The sequence below is a fragment of the Alnus glutinosa genome, chromosome 14 (assembly GCF_958979055.1).
Source record: "Alnus glutinosa chromosome 14, dhAlnGlut1.1, whole genome shotgun sequence".
Taxonomy (NCBI): Eukaryota; Viridiplantae; Streptophyta; class Magnoliopsida; order Fagales; family Betulaceae; genus Alnus; species Alnus glutinosa.
In genome coordinates this window covers 4,554,331-4,574,431 of record NC_084899.1, presented here as the reverse complement: position 1 = coordinate 4,574,431, position 20,101 = coordinate 4,554,331, and the positions used below count along the sequence as shown (strand labels likewise).

The 20,101-nt window shown below is 34.0% G+C and overlaps 1 protein-coding gene across 9 annotated transcripts; it reads right to left on the bottom strand.

Annotated features, from left to right (window-relative positions):
- Nucleotides 1-3,809: 3,809 nt before the first annotated feature.
- On the bottom strand, nucleotides 3,810-10,615 carry LOC133858134 (uncharacterized). 9 transcript variants are annotated; one of them, XM_062293583.1, is made up of 14 exons: nucleotides 10,500-10,615; nucleotides 10,041-10,146; nucleotides 9,004-9,669; nucleotides 8,788-8,871; nucleotides 8,559-8,662; nucleotides 8,430-8,471; nucleotides 8,021-8,143; nucleotides 7,840-7,914; nucleotides 7,602-7,697; nucleotides 7,470-7,482; nucleotides 7,290-7,366; nucleotides 7,056-7,142; nucleotides 6,893-6,952; nucleotides 3,810-4,139 (listed from the first exon to the last, which is right to left on the bottom strand). In XM_062293583.1, the coding sequence occupies exons 1-13, from the start codon at nucleotides 10,509-10,511 to the stop codon at nucleotides 6,929-6,931; spliced, it is 1,509 nt and encodes a 502-aa protein (XP_062149567.1). In that variant the 5' UTR covers nucleotides 10,512-10,615; the 3' UTR covers nucleotides 3,810-4,139; nucleotides 6,893-6,928. The 9 variants fall into 9 exon arrangements, 7 of the variants coding, with proteins under 7 accessions (XP_062149567.1, XP_062149569.1, XP_062149572.1 ...); XM_062293585.1 differs by having other exon boundaries at nucleotides 10,459-10,594; XM_062293588.1 differs by having other exon boundaries at nucleotides 9,004-9,403; nucleotides 10,459-10,594.
- Nucleotides 10,616-20,101: the final 9,486 nt, after the last annotated feature.

Here is a 20,101-nt window from a genome sequence, read left to right as displayed (position 1 = left end):
ATTAATTGAGCCCATGATGTGATTAATACTCCATTTGCGTAAAATGATTTTTGAAAAATAATTTCGGCATTTTACGGTGTTTGGTAGGGGCGAAAATAATGGTCAACGAAAATTATTTTCAATTTGATCATAAAAGTTAATTTAATTTTTAGAAAACGATTTACGGTTTTTAAAACCGTAAATTATTTTTCGAAATTAAACTCTTCGTCCTTGCACGCACGTTTGATATCCGATTGTTGGAATCTAGCAATAATCAGTCGTCGAAATCCAGCCGGCCACTGGAATCTTGCCGGTGCCGGAATCCGGCGAAATTCGACCATTGTTGTCGGATGCCGGCGGGCCAGATTTCGGTTGAAACTAGCTAGAATCTGGCCAAAATGGTCGGACTCCGACAGGATCTGGCCAAAACGGCCAAGATCCGGCCAAACCTACTTGCCGGAATCTGGCAACGGCGACCAGACGTTGCCGGATTTTGGTAGTAGTTGCATTTTTGCCTTTCCTAAATTTTTTGTGCGAGCCAAACGCTAGAATTTTTTTTTGAGAAAATCATTTTTTTAGAAAATGATTTCGTCGAAAATATTTTATGACGGAAACCATTTTACGTCGAAACAAACGAAGCATAAGTGAAAACAAGATAGAGGGAAAGCACGTAGTTGTTGCAATACTGAATTTTCTCACCCATTTTTTTAAGGTAAATTATACTTTCCAAACTAATACCCTATTAGCAGTCATAACTCTAAATTTTGGCTAATTACAATTTCGCCCCCAAAAATTATCATTTTATTCCAAGTTGCACCACCGTCGGGTTGGAACATTATGTGTGGGCGGTGGTTAGGAGCACGAAGATTGTCAGTAGACTTGGAGGACGCCGGCAAACTCACTGGTGAGGCGTGTGTTGTGCAATAATAGACAATGAATCGTAGACCTAGATCCAAAGATTTCAATCCAAACACCCATCCAAAAATTGCACAGCACACGGTGGAAAGAGTAGGGAAACCGATGAGCTCGGTGTTGAGAGCAAAAGGAGAGCGTTGGAAAAAAGAAAAACACAAAAAAAAACCACCAGGCTAGGGACCTCATGAGAGGCGAAAGCTTTTGAAGAAGGGGAGGGAAGCCCGGCTTTCTCATGGCGTTTATCACATAGAGAAGTCGGTAGTTAGAGAGAAGGTAGAGAGTATCTCTATTTTGGGGAGGCCTTGTTAAAGTGAGATGTTCCCCTCATTGGAACATTAAAATTGACAGTCATATATCTATACATATATTATTAGGGTAAAATTACATCCCCCACTCGCCAACAAATATATATATATATATATATATTCACTCACACCTCTAAAATATGGCCTCACTGCAACTTGCCCCAATTAACCTTCATATTATTCTGTTAGTATTGTTAAGCCTACATTAAAGATTGCACATTTTAGTACTCAACTCCGTATGTTGACATTTTTTTTTTATTATTTATTTTATTTATTTTTCATCTCAAAACAAAGACATTTACAAATTACAAACAATCCAAACACAATAGTTTTTGTGTCAGTCCATCTCATTCTGACAAGAGACACTTGTGCCGTATGTGTGAAGTGTGAGATGTCCTATACAAGTAAGCCATGAAGTGCCTAAAACATTTCGGCCCAAGTTCTTCAACACAGCTCAGGATCCAAATCTATGCCATCAATGTCTTTTTGTTTCTTTTTGGTACTTTCAACTAGAGAGTTGACCAACATGTTGGCTTGTCAAGCATCCCATTCGACTTGCTTTTGCATCTAATGCTTACAAATAATAAAATTGCATTTGCAAATAATGTACTTTAATTCTTTATCTATGGATGATTGATTCTAATTCTAGTTAAGCTTATCTAACAATGTGAGATTATCGATCAAAACCATAACTGGTAGCAATCCACTACGATGCAAGTCAACTAAAGCCCAATGCAGTGCTCTTGCCTTAGTCAGTACGGGATTGTGAATTTTTGCTTCAGTTCTAACAACGTTTGCTCGCCGCAAAAGATGTACGTCTCGGTAGTCAAGGAGTGCATATGCGAAGAAAATGTCATTTTTTAAATCACCCGCCTCTATGTATAGTTTAGAATATTTTTGTTTCCTCTTCGGAGGTAGCCATCTTGTAAATCTAATTCTAGATGTCCAATCTTCAACCAATCAGAAGATGCTCTTGAATTCTCCAAAATCCAAAGCTAAAACCGGGCTTGGGTCGCTATGCGTTTAAGGCCCTGTTTGGATTGCGGTTTTATTAAGTGCAATTTTAAAAAATAGTGATTTCAAAACGCTGTTTATTAAAACGCAATTCTTAAAATCATACTTAGCGTTTGGTAAAATTTGTTAAAAAATGTTTTTTCTATCAATTAAGTGTTTGGATAATAATAAGTAACCACTACCTTACTACCATATATTGCGGAATTTTTCACATTTTTAGGACATGTGTTTTTTAAACTGCAATCCCAAATACCTCACGATTTGCATTTTTTTTTAAACACATGTTATTCCTTCAAAATCACAATTCCAAACACACTTAAGGAATTAGGCTCATAAGGTGCATGTATGTCAGGTGTCGGGGTGGTCATGTGAAAAAATTGTGTCACTTGTGCTCAATTTGGGTCAGACCTTGATGTTGCGGCCTTCGTTGAGCTTTCACCCCTTTCACCTATAGGCTACATTAATTTGAAATTTATTTATTTATTTAAAAATTAGGGTTAAATACAAAATTGTCCCTTGTGATTTGCAAACTTTATTTTTTACTCTCTAAGTTTTAATTTTTATCATATGTAGTACCTGTAGTATGAGAAAAGATGGAAATAGTACCTCCGTCCATTTTTCCATCCAAAATTGACAGAAATCTATGATAGCGCCACGTGGCACCATTCAAAATGTGACACGTGGCCACACTACTTTTTTTTTTTTTTTTAAAAAAATTAATTTATAATTTTTTAAATTAATTTTAAAATTTATAAAATAAACTTAGTTATACTATTTCTATTTGGAGCCTTAAGCAATTGTGTATTCACCTAAGCATTCAGCCGACCATGTTCAAACCAGTCCCTCACCCTCCGATATGCTTTATTAACTTGAAATTTATATATCAGTATGAGATATTAAGGGTGTGTTTGAAATTGTGATTTCGTAAGTAATAAGTGCAATTTTAAACCAAATCGCAGAACAGAAATCGTTTGGAAACTACATTTTTAAAAATTATGATTTAAAAACGTAAAAAATCTGAATTTTCAAATCGCAGATAAGATATATATATATATTTTTTTGAAAATATATAATTTTAAAGTCTAAACTCAAATTTTGTCAAACACTTAACTGCGTTTTTAAAAATCACTTTTTTCAAATCGCTCATTTTAAAATCGTTATTTAAAATCGTACTTTTTAAAGTCTCAAATCCAAATGGACCCTAAATCCAAGCAAATGAATTGAATTTAAGTTGTAGTAACTAAAGAGTCACGAAAAAGTATCAGTTTCATTTCAAATATTGAAATGCATAATATTCATTTCATAGTCATGAATATGGTTGGATCATGATTAGTCATGTATTTAATAGCGTCCATGTTTTCATTAAATTTTTTGAGAGACACGTGGATACAATCCGCAATATATTCTGTGTAACATTTTCCTATCGTGAAGAGAAGAAATCAAATGAAAGGCAAATGGATTGAATTTGAAATTTTCTTCTCGATCTCCGCAATATGAATGTTACACATAGAAACCATAGAATACATTTGAGTTTTTCTAGCTTCAGCTATAACTCATTCAGAAGTGTCCCAATGACATTCACAAGAGAGACATAAGTTAGGTAGCATAAAATATATTCTTTCATAATAATACCAATTAATCTCTTTATGCTACAATTTTCTTTTGAGCACAAATACTTTGCAATCCTTCATGTCTGTATCTTAAAAGCAAGTGAAGTGTTGTTGAAGATGACAACTAAAAGTGGCATACACAGTCTCATCAATGAAATCCTAAATAACCAGTCACATGAACAAGAATATGGTTTTTTGTTCTTAAAACAAAACAAAATCAAGGCTTTATTTTGAAGAACATGAGCATCTCTTGACTAGTCCTGATAAATCAAGGCAGCCTTCTTTATTGGTAGGCAATAGATTCTTTTTAGATCCCCTATCAATCAGCAGAACAATAAATCATCAAAGCAAGTTTATAACTGTTTACGACATAAATAAATGTTCTTGGACATTACTAAGAGCAAAATTAGTTACTAACTAGAGCCCATTGTGAGTAAGAGAAATAGTTCCTACCACGAAAAAATTAGTGACTAGAGCCCATTCTACCAAACAAATTATATATATATATATAAAGAGAATAAAAATCAATCTCTTATGAGAGTGCCATCACGAATAGTTTAAGTGATTTAGTTGGAACTTTCAATAATAGAGTTCAACATATTCTCTATCCACCGTTACGAAGCACTGCATTCAACATCATATGCTAAATCATAAACCTTAGCACTAACATGTTTTGTCCTCACGTCCTAGCTATCACCCACGCCTAAAGGGGTTCACCAAGCATTCATAAGTAATGACCTTTAGTGATTTTGAATACGAATTAACAGTCACAATATGAAATAAATTAAAGTCAATGCAGATACATAAATTATCTTTTTTTAAATAGCATAATATAACGCCAACTAGTAAAGTAAATTAAAATGGAAGAGAGGTTTGTTTGTTTGTTTTCTGTTGTTCATAACTTTCATTGTCAAACTTAAGAACCCAAAAAGTGTATGACCCTTGGAGAGATAAATTCCGCCCAAACCTGTTAGAAGTAGAGATTCATGGTTATAACCACAAAGACTTTAATAACTAGCCTAGAAGTAAAACTAGATTTCTAACTATATCCATATACCAAATCTTCTGTGATTTATGAAGATATAAAGCTAAAATATATATACCAAAGGGAAATGCCAAGAAAAGTTGATCTTTTTTTTAAAGAGTACGTTGATCTTATTGTGAGTTTTCAGTGGTCTTCGATCTCTATATCATATCTTTGTTTTACATCGCAATGCACAGTTTTAATGGAAAATATAGTTAATGATAGGAAGTCCTCGGTTCTCCAGCTAATTGGTTTTGAAACTACTTTCAATCCTTGTAACACATCTCTTTCCTGAGGGTAATGCTAAAAAAAAACCAAAATTTACACACTCCCCCTACACACCCCCTCACATGGGATGGGGCCCATGTGTTGGCCGGTAGACCCCACCTCATGTGAGGAGGTTTATAGGGTGTAAATTTGGGTGTTATTGTAACACATCCCTTTAACTGATCATGTATTTAAATAAATGAAGTGCATGATGGCATGTAATGTGTAAGTTTATTTTTTATTTTTTTAGTTTAAGGATACAAGTTAATCTATTTTCAAATAAATGTGATGTAAATTGTGGGACTGAGGACTGAGCGCTGAGGCTTCAACATTGATGGTAAGTTCTGTTTCTTTTGGGTGCATACAAGAAGTGCATCAAATTTAGTGACACGGGAAGGTTAACAGAGAAAAAAATATTAATTAGCAAGACAATAATGTAGTTCACTCTCATATGCTTATAAAGAATTATGATCTTTTTCAAAATATTTGTTCAAATTTGAGAAAATTCGGACAAGTAATTGTGAAACTCACTTAACTGGATAAAAATTGGACTACCTAAGTGCTTATTCGGTTAAGTAGATCCCATAAGTGGTCTCTCACAATCACCTGTCCGAAAAATCTCAAATTCGTGCAAATAATTTGAAAGGATCCTGGTCTGCTTATAAAGGGACATATTTTCATATCTTGACTTAAATAAAAAGCTCATGTATGCTACCAATAATACCAATTAATCTCTTTATGCTACAATTTTCTTTTGGGCAGAAATACGACGTTTTTTAAAGATGACAACTAAAAGTAGTATACTCGGAGTCTTATCAATGAAATCCTACGTACGTAACTACTCACAAGTATAGCAAACAAAGATATAGTTATTTGTTCTTAAAACACTAAAAATCAAGGCTTTTGTTTACTTTAAAAAAAACACTGGTATCTCTTGAAGAGGTCATGTAAAATCACAGCAGCCTTCATTAGTATGGTACTGCAGCCCTAGGAGTTGAATTCTTTTTAGATCCCTATTAATCAGCAGAAAAATAAACTGTTTACGACAAGAATAAATGTTAATATTGGACATTACTAAGAGGAACAATGAGTAATTCTACATGTGATATAAATATCCATCAAATAATGAGGTGGCTTTTAAAATTACCATTCTCATCATTTGATGGACATTTACATGACATATAGAATTACTTAGGAACAATGGAGGATATCATAGCAATCTTGCCACTACAAAATAAGGTTGCACTACATGAGAAATGAAGCTTACAGTTGGAGTCAAAACCAATCTACCAAACAAATTTAAAAGAAGAAATAATAAAGTAAAAATCAATCTCTCAGGGCAGGGCTGTTGCGATTTGTTTAAGTAATTCAGTTGGAACTTTCAATAATAAAATTCAATAGATTCTCTATCCCCCATTATGAGGTCCTTACATTCAACATCATGTGCCTAATCATAACCCTTAGTACTATCATGTGTTTTGTCTTAATTATCACCCATGCTTAAAGGGGCACACCAAGCATGTATAAAGAGGCTCTAAGAAACATAATGAATGTGAGTGGTTTTGAATACGAATTAATAGACACAATATGAAATAAATCAATGCAAATACATAAATTACCTCTTTTAAAATAGCACAATATATCCTAATTAATAGCCACAATATGAAATAAATTAATGCAAATACATAAATTATCTCTTTTAAAATAACACAATATATCCACAATAGTAAAGTAAATTAAAATTTCAGAGGTTTTTTTTTTTTTTTTTCATAACTTACATTGCCCAACTTAAGAACACAAAAAGTGAATGACCCTTAGAAATAAATTGCTTCCACAACCTGTTAGAAGTAGGGATTCATGGTTATAACCACAAAAACTTTAATAACTAGCCTAAGTGATGTAAAACTAGATTTCTACCTAAGAGAAAGAAAACCTAGTTACCTTGTAGTTATAAAGCTCATCATCTTTCTTATGTGCACCCTTCAAATATCTGGCTTTGAAATCTTTTGGAGGTTTTTCGGAGGGCATCTACATAAAGTACAAGAAAAACTTCATATTACATAACAATGAAAAACTAAGAAGTTCATAATTTTATTTTATTTTCAATTTTTTATTGTTGGATCAGAGAGAATTGCGAATCAATACGCTACACTGAAAAGAGAAAAAATAAATTACCTTCGCCACATTTTTTGTGTAATGCTTGGGTTTGTTCTCAATAATTAGTCCTTTTTTCACAAATTCCTTTAATGTTACTGAAAACCACTCGAACAATATTAAAAAGAAGGAAAAAAAAAAGAACTTTCTTTCATAGGAGAATCTTGAATTCCGTCTTTGTTTATAAGTTAATCAACTTACCTTCTACATCCTCCTGCAAACCAATAAGTATAACATGATATTAACTCATTAAAAAAGTATATCCTTAAAGACAAAAGAAAGTAACAAAGAACCGTAAAAAGAAACTCATTCAAAAAAGACGTTAAACTTTACCACACATTTGCACTCGACTTCATTAAGGACATCTATAATTTGAAATTCAGCACATGATAGAAGGTAAATCCATCCCAAAATGGCGCTCCTTATATCCTAAATCATAATAAATATTCAACATTGTTCCACAAGATTAATTTTTTCCTAATGCAAATGAAAGATTATTATACCAGGTCATAAGTTGAATTTAAAATCATTGCAAAGCAAGTGAACAAAATGAGTTATAGTAGCATCTTACCTTCCCCCTAAAATTTATACGGGGTCCAAAATTAAGCCGACGAATGGAAAGACCTGGAGCAAAATAGCTCAAAACCTACAAAGGTAAAAACCTAAACATTAATCAGATTATGCAACAAGTAAAAGATTCCCCTAAGTTTCTATCTTTTGTCTAAATTTTCACTTTTAGTAATTCATCTTACCCGTAGTGTTACAACAAGACTTCTTAACCGTATTGCACCTAGCTGATAGTAGAAAGCTGGAGGATAGGACCTAAACGTCAAATCTTTTGATGAACATGATTCAAACAAATCATTTGACAGTAACTGCAAGAAACAATGGTGGCCACAGGTAATATGTATAATGTCAAAAATGATCCATATTTCCAATGTTTATCATTTTTAAGTGACCAACTACCATAATATCCTAAATGCATAACACTACTTTTTTTGTACAACCGTCACTCTCACCAAAGCCTCCTAATTAGCTAGCTCTCTTCTTCATAATCATTGGATTAATTGATACATTTTACCAAATAAATAACAATGTAGGACCTACTTATTGACATGCAACTTAAAGAAGCTAAAAAACAAACACATGAGTTATGCATACCTTGATCTCAGCTTCAAACCGCAAGTACATAGTTATAGTCCGCTAAATAAATCAAACATTAATGTTATACAAGCACTAAAAACTATAATATGTAGCAAATTGATTTCAACAATAATTTTTCAAGCTTACTGGGACTGGAATAGGTTCCAAATGTTCCAAAATATCAATCAACATATGTATGATTTGATTTTGAGAAGAATATGAGGCTTTGTTGTTGGCAGGAGTTATTGACACTGCAACAAGACAAAAGTAAAAAATTCAATTTCACGAATTTCTCTCTCTTTCGCTATTTTCTTTTTTCTTTTCTTTTTTAAGAAAAAAAAAGAAACAAAAAAGGACAGGATATGAGCAAGCATACTCAAATATCTTTCTACTAATCGCAACCCCTTCGCTGTAGAAATCTCAAATATGATTTCTCTTGGAATACTCTCCTTATTCAGTGCTATGTGAAAAAAAAAATCAATTAAAATGATTTTTAGAAATAAATTCGTGCTCTTTTATCTCATATCAAATGAGTAAAAACACAAAACAATGTTGAATTAAATTATTTTAAAAAAAATGTTGGCTCACGTACCCATATTAATCCAACTCATGATTTTTTGAGCAAATCCATCTTCATCTGACAAGAGATACTTCCAACGCTCTTGAGAAGTGTTAGTTGTTTTACACAAATAAGGCTTAAAGGGGCCAAACATTTGGTCCCAGATAAAGCGACATAGTGCACGATCTAATTTCGTGGAACAAATATCATTTTTGTATCTTTTGGCAGATTCCATCAAAGAGTTGGCTACGACATTAGCCCGTCGATGTGTCCAATAGACTTGGATATGGTTCTCATCAATGATATGCATACAACGTTCAATAACGTTCTGTAATTCCTCTGAATTTACTGTGTATAGTGGACTAATGCCTGCAAGCTTCTGAGACAAAAAGGTACAACCAAGTTGAACCACGCCAGGTAGCCATCCTCTTTCCTGTAAGTCAAATAAAGCTAATTCTAGCACTCTTGCCTCAGCCTCCAATATCTTGAGATTTTTGTTTTTTTCCACAGCCTTCACAATAGTGTTATTTTCAATTCTAATAACTTTTGCACGTCGTAGAAGATGTATACCACGATGGTCAAAGAGGACATATCTCAAGAAAATGTGTTGTTTTGAAATACTTGCATGTGTGTCAAGTTTAAATTTTTGCGTCATTGTTGGAGGTGACCATCTTACAAATTTAACTTTGGAAGGACGTTCTGAAAAAATAATAATAATAATTGAACTCAAATTATGAAGAAATAGTAGATCCAATTTGCATTTTTCAAATAAAGACATCACAGAAGCCATTGCATTTTTTTTTTATCCTTTTTGCGCCAATGTAAAGAAATTTAATTTTCGAAAAGGAAAATATTGCTACAAAAAATTAAAGTTGAAAATTTTTAAAAGGACGGACAAATAATTAGCTGGAGATAAAGTACCCTTCAGCCTATAGATGAAATATAATTGAATGTAGTTAATGTGTTGTTGGATCTGACTTCCCAAACAGTTCATTAAAAAAAATAAAAAAATACCAACTTCTTGTCATAACCGTAGCATATAAATCTCTTTGGAAAAGGATAAATTATACCTGACGGAAGTATGGAGTCTCTTTTAAGGCTGTTGTTTGCCAGTGCCTTTCTGTAATGAAATGCTGTTGCAACGACTGTCTGGATGAATCGGCTAACCTTGTGAATCTGTTTTAGTATTAAAAACAAAAAACATTGTACGACGTTAAATCTTCTGCAGAGCTCAATTGAAAACATATATAGAATGATGCGTATGGAGTATCACTATATTTACACCAATAAGAAGTACAACGAGAAGAACTCAATTGAAAACACAGAATGACATGCTGAAAGGTTTGATTTGAGTTGGGTTTTTCCAAAGGGAAAATCTTAATCTGAAAAAAGGGGACAAATTTGAAGCAATCGGCGTTACGTTTTGTGAAGAAACTGTTTGAGTACGACGGTTAATAGACTCATGAATTTTATTAAAAGGAATAGTACCCAAAAAACGACGATTAGGCACCAGGCAGAGAATCAAATACCTCCTCTTTCATGTTGGTTCTGGAGAGCCGTCGAGGTTCGTTTTCTGAAGCAAATTACTGAAATTAGGTTTTGGTATTTCAAGGTTTTTTTTTTAGCCTTGCAGTTTTTTTCCTTTTTTAAGGGAGAAATTGTAGGGATACCACTTGCCCCGTCGAAACAAAACCACACGGCCACGCGGGCGATCAATTTTTTTTAGCCTTTTTTTTTTTTTTTTTTTTTTTTTTTTTCACAAAGCGACCCACTTGTTAGTCTTTCCAAGAGAAATCATGCTCCGTTCACTTAACCCCTTCCCCCTCCCCTCCCCTTCCCTCCCCTCATTTTTTTCTACGTTCGTCATTATGAAAAGTGTGTCGGCCTGAAAAAAATTCAACATTTTAGGCCCCGGCCCGTTTGAAAACCCCTTTGCCCTCCTCTCCTCTTGGGTTTTTTTTTTTGAATGATTGAAAATTAAAATTGATGTGATATAAAGTTGATATAATTTATATGGAAAAGTGAAAAAAAAAATTGTATTGTAGTAGGTTTTTTATTTAAAAAGTAATAAGAAAGTGTTGATGTGATATAAAAAGTGAAAAAAGTCAAGAATGTTTTGAAGTTGATGTTTTTTGGGAGAAGTGAAGGGAAGGAAGGGGAAGGGGAAGGGTTTAGTTCCCTTCCCTTCCACTCATTTTTTTTTTTCTCAGTACGGAAAAGTGTGAAGTCCGAAAAAAATTCAACATTTATTTTCTATTCCTATTTTACCCCGATCTTTGAATATAAAAAACGAAAAAAAAAAAAAAAAAGAATGAAGAAGCTAACATTTTATCCTATTTTCATTTTACCCTCAACCTTTTAATATGAAGAACAAAAACAAAGGAATAAATTGAAATGTTGGGGGTAAAATAAGAATAAAGGAAAATGTTGGCTTCTAGAAGAAGCCAACCATTTCAGTCTCTGATCATTGTACCGACACAAACAAGAAAAAATGAGTGGAGGAGAGGGGAGGGGAGGGGGAAGGGATTTAGTGAACGTGGCCTTGAATTTTTTTTTCAGGCCGACACACTTTTCATAATGACGAACGTAGAAAAAAATGAGGGGAGGGGAGGGAAGGGGAGGGGAGGGGAAGGGGAAGGGGTTAAGTGAACGGAGCCATTTGAGATTTAATTTCTATGGCGAAGGGGTTGCGATTAGTAGTAAGATATATATATATATATCTTACATGTACACTTAAAAGGGAACAAAAGATTCGAATTAGTAATCTTCATTTCATGAGACTTATTTTCAGTTGATTGAGCTATCTTTAAAGACCAGAAAAAAGATATTTGAGTATACTTGCTCATATTGTGTTTTTTTTTTTTTTTTTTTAAACAAAAAAAAAAATAGCAAAGAGAGGAAGTTCTATTGAATTCTTACTTTTGTCTTGTTGCGGTGTCAATAACTCCTGCCAACAACAAAGCCTCATATTCTACTCAAAATCAAGTCATACATATGTTGATTATGAGACTTTGGTGAGAGTGACGGTTGTACGAAAAAACAGTAGTTTTATTCATTTAGGATATTATGGTAGTTGCTCACTTAAAAATGCTAAACATTAGAAATATGGATAATTTTTGACATTATAAATATTACCTGTGGCCACCATTGTTTCTTGCAGTTACTGTCAACTGATTTGTTAGAATCATGTTCATCAGAGGATTTGACGATTAGGTCCAATCCTCCAACTTTCTACTATCAGCTTGGTGCAATATGGTTAGGAAGTCTTGTTGTAACACTACCGGTGAGATGAATAACTAAAAGTGGAAATTTATACAAAAGATAGAAACTTAGGGAAATCTATTACTTGTTGCATAATCTGATTAATGTTTAGGTTCTTAACTTTGTAGGTTTTGAGCTATTTTGATCCAGGTCTTTCCATTTCGTCGGCTTAATTTTGGACCTCATAACATTTTTACGGGATGGTAGAATGCTACTATAACTTATTTTGTTCATTTGCTTGCAATGATTTTAAATTCAAATTATGACCTGATATAATAATCTTTCATTTGCATTTGGACAAAACTAATATTGTGGTAGAATGTTGAATATTTATTATAATTTGGGATAGAGAAATGATTCATACACTTATTTCTCACAACAGCCCCACAACAAGCTGATGTGGCTGGTAATATTTTATTATTTTTTTACAAAAAGAAATGAAAACAAAACAAAAAAATAATAAAATATTACCAGCCACGTCAGCTTGTTGTGGAGCTGTTGTGAGAAATGAGTGTAGGGATCATTTCTTTTTGGGATATAAGGAGCGCCATTAGGGATGGATTTTTTTTTTTTGAACGGAATTGGAACTTTCATTAATACCAAGCCCAAAGGCAACTACAACAGCCCGAAGGAACTGGATTTACTTGCTATGATGTGCCGAATTTCAAATTATAGATATCCTTAATGAAGTCGAATGCAAATGTGTGGAAAAGTTGAAAGTCTTTTTTGAATGAGTTTCTTTTTACGGTTCTTAGTTATTTCATTTATCTTTTAAGTATAGACTTTTTTAATGAGTTAATATCATGTTATACTTATTGGTTTGCAGAGGACGTAGAAGGTAATTTGATTAAATTATAAACAAAATGGAATTCAAGATTCTCCTATAAAAGAAAGTTTTTTCTTTTTTTCTTCTTTTTAATATTGTTTGGGTGGTTTTCAGTAACATCGAAGGAATTTGTGAAAAAGGGACTAATTATTGAGAACAAACCCAAGCATTACACGAAAAATGTGGCGAAGGTAATTGTTTTTTCTTTTTTCGGTGTAGCATATTGATTCAGAATTCTCTCTGATCCAACAATAAAAAATTGAAAATAAAATAAAATTATGAACTTCTTAGTTTTTCATTGTTATGTAATATGAAGTTTTTCTTGTACTTTATGTAGATGCCCTCCGAAAAACCTCCAAAAGATTTCAAAGCCAAATATTTGAAGGGTGCACATAAGAAAGATGATGATCTTTATAACTACAAGGTAACTAGGTTTTCTTTCTCTTAGTTAGAAATATAGTTTTACTTCCCTTAGGCTAGTTATTAAAGTTTTTGTGGTTATAACCATGAATCCCTACTTGTAACAGGTTGTGGAAGAAATTTATTTCTAAGGGTCATTCACTTTTTGGATTCTTAAGTTGGGCAATGTAAGTTATGAACAAAAAAAAACCTCTCTTAAATTTTAATTTACTGTACTAGTTGGGGATATATTGTGCTATTTTAAAAGAGTTAATTTATGTATTTGCATTGATTTATTTCATATTGTGGCTATTAATTCGGATATATTGTGCTATTTTAAAAGAGGTAATTTATGTATTGCATTGATTTATTTCATATTGTGGCTATTAATTCATATTCAAAATCACTCAATTTCATTACGTTTCTTAGAGTTATACATGCTTGGTGAACCCCTTTAGGCATGGGTGATAATTAGGACAAAACACATGTTAATATTAAGGTTTATGATTAAGGACAAGATGTTGAATGTAAGTGCCTCGTAATGGTGGATAGAGAATCTATTGAATTCTTTTATTGAAAGGTCCTACTGAATAACTTAAACTAATCGCAACAGCCCTGCCACGAGAGATTGATTTTTACTTTATTATTCCTTCTTTTAAATTTGGGGGTAATTACTTTTTTCCCCCATGAACTACCAAAAAATGCGCAATGCCCCCATGAACTACCAACTTGACCAAAATAGAGCATTCAACTACCAAAGACAACCATTTTTCCCCCTTCCGTCAGTCAAAGGGGTTAAAACAAACGGTCAACGGGTCATGTGCCATTTTATATGGGGGCATGTTGGAAGATGATGGTAGTTCATGGGGGGAAAAGAGGAAGATGGTGGTAGTTCATAGGGGGAAAAGAGGAAGAAAATGAGGGTAAAACGGCGTGTGACTGATGGAAGGGGGGAAAATGGTTATCTTTGATAGTTGAATGCTCTATTTTGGTCGAGTTGGTAGTTTATGGGGGCATCGCGCATTTTTTGGTAGTTCATGGGGGGAAAAGGTAATTACCCCTTAAATTTGTTTGGTAGATTGGTTTTGACTCCAACTGTACGTTTCATTTCTCATGCATGTAGTGCAACCTTATTTTGTAGTGGCAGGATTGCTATGATATCCTCCATTGTTCCTAAGTAATTTTATATCTCATATAAATGTCCATCAAGTGTCCATCAAATGATGAAAATGGTAATTTTAAAAGACACATTATTATTTGTTGTACATTTATATCACATGTAGAATTCGCTACAAAAAAATCAGGATTTTTGAAACCGTCCAAAAATTGAAAAAAACCGTTTGGAAAATGGTCCAGACAGTTTTTTCTGAACGGTTTCAAACCATCCAGAACAATGGGTTGCTAATTCGGGTTACAGACGGTTTGGGCAAAACCGTCCGCAATTCCAGACGGTTTGAGCAAAATTCTGGACAGTTTTGCCCAAAAACAGTCCAACATTTGTTATTTATTTATTTATTTTTTTATAATTATAATTATAATTATAATTATAATTATTTTTTTAACAATAATAATGTCTCTTGGTTCAAAGATTGATCCCGCATCAAATTTCTCTCCTTTTCCAGTCTTGCGCCGGATGTTTTCAGTGGTTTCACCTGAAATGATGCAACACAACCTAGGATATCAAAATCTGATTATGCAAATGTATTTTCTCAGCAACCAAACAAAGCAGAGAAAATATGAGAAGCTAGACATCAAATAATCCGAATAAAAAATCAATCTTTGCAGTAAATAAACCAAAAGCGCTGAAGCTCATTCTCGAAGTTGAAAATGCAAGAAAAACTTCCAAAACACCCAAAACTTCACAAACTTCCCCGAATTTCCCAATTTTTACAAATCAGACTAACACACAAAATCTCAAACCCACATACAAATAAGCAAGAGCCCAGATCTGGTCGGCTGTGTCCCAGATCTGTGCCTTGACGCTCTTGTGCTAGAAACAACGCCAAATATTGGTGGTGGGCGGACCGAGGGTGGTAGTACACTGCTGAGGGGAAAAGAGAGAGCATGAGAGAGAGACGTGAGAGAGAGTGCAACCTTACCTGCAGTTACCTCGTGGTGGTCGACTTGGGTCACTAGGTCGCTGAACCGCCAAGAGAGAGAGAGAGAGGCATTGGGGGGAGGGGGTTGAGTGTATGGGGAGGGTCGGAGGGACATTAGGGATTTAGGGAAAGTAAAGGAAGGGCCGAAGATTAGAACATGGAAAATATTTTCGCAAAATTCATAAAACTAAATCCAGACAGTTTGAACCGTCTGGAAATAATTGAAAAATATTTAAATTTATATTTCTGGACGGTTTTTAATCAAACCGTTTGGAAAAATACAGACGGTTTTTAACCAAACCATCCAGAAATTTTTCATTTGCAGACGGTTTGGTCCAAATCGTCTGTATTTTTCCAGACGGTTTGATTAAAACCATCTAGAAATATAAATTTAAAGACGGTTTGGTTAAAACTGTCTGCATTTTTCCAAATGGTTTGATTAAAACCATATTGATTTATTTTTTACAGACAGTTTGATTAAAACTGTCTTGATTTATTTTTTACAAACGGTTTTCAAAAAAACCATCTGTAAAACTTTAAGTCTAGACGGTTCTAAAAACCGTCAAGAAACGGTCATTTTTTTGTAGTGATTATTCATTGTTCCTCTTAGTAATGTCCAATATTAACATTTATTCTTGTCGTAAACAATTTATTTTTCTGTTGATTAATAGGGATCTAAAAATAATTTAACTCCTAGGGCTTCAGTATCATATTAATGAAGGCCACCATGATTTTACATGACCTCTTCAAGAGATACTCAATGTTTTTTTTTTTAAGTAAACAAAAGCCTTGATTTTTAGTGTTTTAAGAACAAATTGAAAATAAAATATTGACTTCTAATTAAACCAAGTGTGTGTGTTTGTGTGCAACAAAATATCTTAGATGCGGAATTTAAATAAGATAAGATATTTGTTACAAAGTGAAAATTCTGTGAAGAGAAAAACTACTCCAGGGCAGCCAAACCCAAGAACTCCATTATCCAAAAACAAAGCTAGTTACAAGACACTCGTACTTACATACCCTTATGCAGTAGTCATACCTTTAACTCTGACATGAAGCCTATCGTGAACGCTTCCCAACCAGATCTCTTGTCTGAATGGGTTTTTAATGGATTCCTTTACCTTAGGGCCGAACTCTAAGATAGACTTCACACGAACTGTTGAGCACATATCGGCAACGGCTTGAGAGCTAGCGAATCTTCGATTCTCCCTAAACATCGGAAATGTCCGGGCGGTTTTCTGTGATATCCTTTCAGAAACAGCGTAATTCTATCTTTATCAGGTCCACGTCCGGACGGCTTGACCGAGCGTTCGGACGGTTTTTGCTAAACTCATTTCCGTGTTCAAACGAAACTCTGGAATATTCTAAAATACTGGACATCGTCCGGACGTGTTGTCATGTCGTCCAAACGGCTTGGAGAGACTTCCCAAACAGTGTCGACTTCTAAAATCCAACTCTGTGTTGAACAATGATTGACCTAGCGTCCGGACGGTGTTGCTCTGACGTCCGGACATCTTCATCGTTATCCGTAAGACATTGTAGGGCGTCTGGACGCCTTCAAAGGCTCGTCCGGACGGTTGCACAGGATTATGTTGATTTGGCTTGGATTTTGCAAGGACTCTTCATGGACATCTTCTAGAAGCTTGTGATCAGTCACATTCTTTGATTTAAACACTGTCTAAATACATGAAGATTCTAAATTGAAAACCGACCATCTTGTTAATTTGCAACCATTACATAAAGTATTTTTGTCATCTAGAATGTAGCCAACATAAAATGCTAACAAAGTCTCCCTTTGGCCATTCTGGGACAAAAAACACTTAACCGGTTTAGAATTACATTCCCGGTCCAAAAACCAAAAAATACTCCCCCTTTTTGTCACACAAGGACAAAGGGTAAACAGAGTAGTAATTAAAACCATAACCAAAAACAAAAATATGAGAAAAGAACGAGGTTAGGTTGTCAACGAGAAATCAGCACACACATGTATCTAAACCTGTGAAAACAGTTAGGTAGCTGGTCAAAAATATGCAAGCATATAGAAAAGAATTAAAGTAATCAAGGAGCATAAATTTTCTGCAGAAAAAACTTTTTCAATAGTAAACTTAACTCATGCAATGCGTGTGTGTATGAAAGCTTCTTTAATAAGGTATGAAGTTCACTGATATGACTTAAAACACCCAGATTTTCTAGAGAAGAGAGAAAATCAATGTTAGATCAATCAAAAGTCAAACCTTATTTTACTAGGGCCTAGCCACCCTTATCTGATACACTCCCCCTAAGCTGTAGCACATTTTTTTTTTACATCGTCCTTTAGTGACCATCTATTTCCGCAATGAATTGGTCACTGACTGTTTCTATAGGAACAATATCAAGAACAGATTTATAGCATATAAGCAGTGGATCTTTTTATTTTTCCATACTTATTTGGTTGAATGTTTTTTTTATCACTTGGTGCTGTAATCTAGAAAGAATGTCAGAATTTATGGGTTCTAGGTTCAACTAGTTTATTGGTCAATTTGACCATCTTAGCAAAAAAAATCTCTCTCATTAAAATTTTCAGAAGCTAAAAGTCAGAGGAGAGAAAAAAATATCTTAGGGGAGTGTTGGATAGTGCACAGTTTTCATCGCATGAGAAAAGCAACTATCTAGAAAAGATGTAACTTGAAAATTCAGCACATATCAGATTTAGAAACTTAACCATATGAATGTATATTTTATCAAAGCATAGTGTACTGTCAAAACAGATAAATATACATGAGATAGTTGAAAACTTTTTAGCAGAATCCTTGCATCAAATTCCCCCATTTTTTTTTTAAATAAATAAAAAAATCATGCAACCCACGGAAGAGACTAAGAGGAATAGAAGAGTCTTATCTGAGCATGAAGCAAAGACATGTCTAGGACATGTCACAAAAAACAATGGCTTTTCTAAGAGATTCAAACCTACTTCCATCAAGAGGTTTGGAGAGGATATCAGCCAATTGATTTTCTGTGGGAATAAACATAAGAGCTACTTCCCTGGACTCGACAAGGTCACGGATGAAATGATGTCGGATGTCGATGTGCTTGGTCCGAGAATGCTAAACTAGATTCTTGGAAATATTTATAGCACTGGTATTGTCATAGTGAATGACCATAGTGTCTTGAGTGAAGCCATAATCACAGAGTAATTTCTTCATCCACAGTAATTGGTTACAACAGCTTCCAGCAGCAATATACTCAGCCTTTGCAGTGGAAAGAGAAATTGAGGCTTGTTTCCGACTCATCCAAGCTACCAAATTTGTACCAACATAAAAACAACCACCAGAGGTACTTTTCCTATCATCAGTATTTCCAGCCCAATTTGCATCAGAATATCCTGCAACCACAAGATTTGTTTCTCTAGAAAAATAGATACCATAATTAACAGTGGCATTTACGTACCTGATGATGCACTTGATAGCGATAAGATGAGATTCCTTAGGATTAGTTTGGAATCGAGCACAAACTCTGACACTGAAGACAATATCTGGTCGGCTTGCTGTAAGATAGAGAAGACTGCCAATCATACTTTTGTAAAGAGTAGGATCTACTTGCTTGCTTGTTAGATCAGCACTAATCTTGACATTTGTGCTAAATGGAGTACGAGCATGGCTTTTTTCATCCAGACCAAAACGTTTCACCAGATCTTTTGCATATTTAGCTTGAGAAATAAATATCCCTTCAGAGGTTTGTTTGACTTGCATTCCCAGACAATAGGTCAACTCAACTAATAAGCGTCGAATGTTGCACATTCAAGCTCCTTAACTTATATATATTAATTCCTTAGCATTGTTATTTATTTGATTTGTGTTGTTTTAATGTTTTCAGGTTTTAAATAAAGATGCAATTAATTCCATTAATTTTAGGCTTAAAGCACACTTTGAGAAGACCTAGAAGATATGTTTAAGCTTAACCAATCATAATAGAAGACTTCTATGACGTGGTTAAGTTTAATCAAATCAAGAGAATGATTAAATCAGAATTTCTCTAATAAGAGTCAAAATCGGATTGGGTTCAAATTTAGATTCTACACATGTCTCAGTATTTTCATCATAACTTTTGACTCAGATATCATATTGCAATGAAATTGGTGGCGTTGGAAAGCTAATAAAAAATTAAACAAATATATTAGAAATATCTTTTCTCTAATTTAGATGTTTACTATACCAAAATTGCTCCGCAATAAAAGATTACAATTCTGGACAAATTTGGAATCTTTTTCCTATTTGGATTGAAGTTTCAATCTCCTACTTGGACAAGAATACTCAAGAGATGATTTTCCTGGAATTCCAAGAGCTTCTAGGCCTCTCCTAGTCCCTATAAATAGACCCCTAAGCTTTAAGAGAAGTGTGCTTGTGCTTGTGCTTAGATAGAAAATTCTTGTTTCATTTGTTCAGCAAACTCATGAGCTTAAGAATCTAAGGTTGCTCCGAAGATAATATCATCTACATAGATTTGTGCAATGAGGTTGTGATTTCCTTGATTTCTGATGAAGAGAGTCCGATCTGCCTGTTCTCTTGTG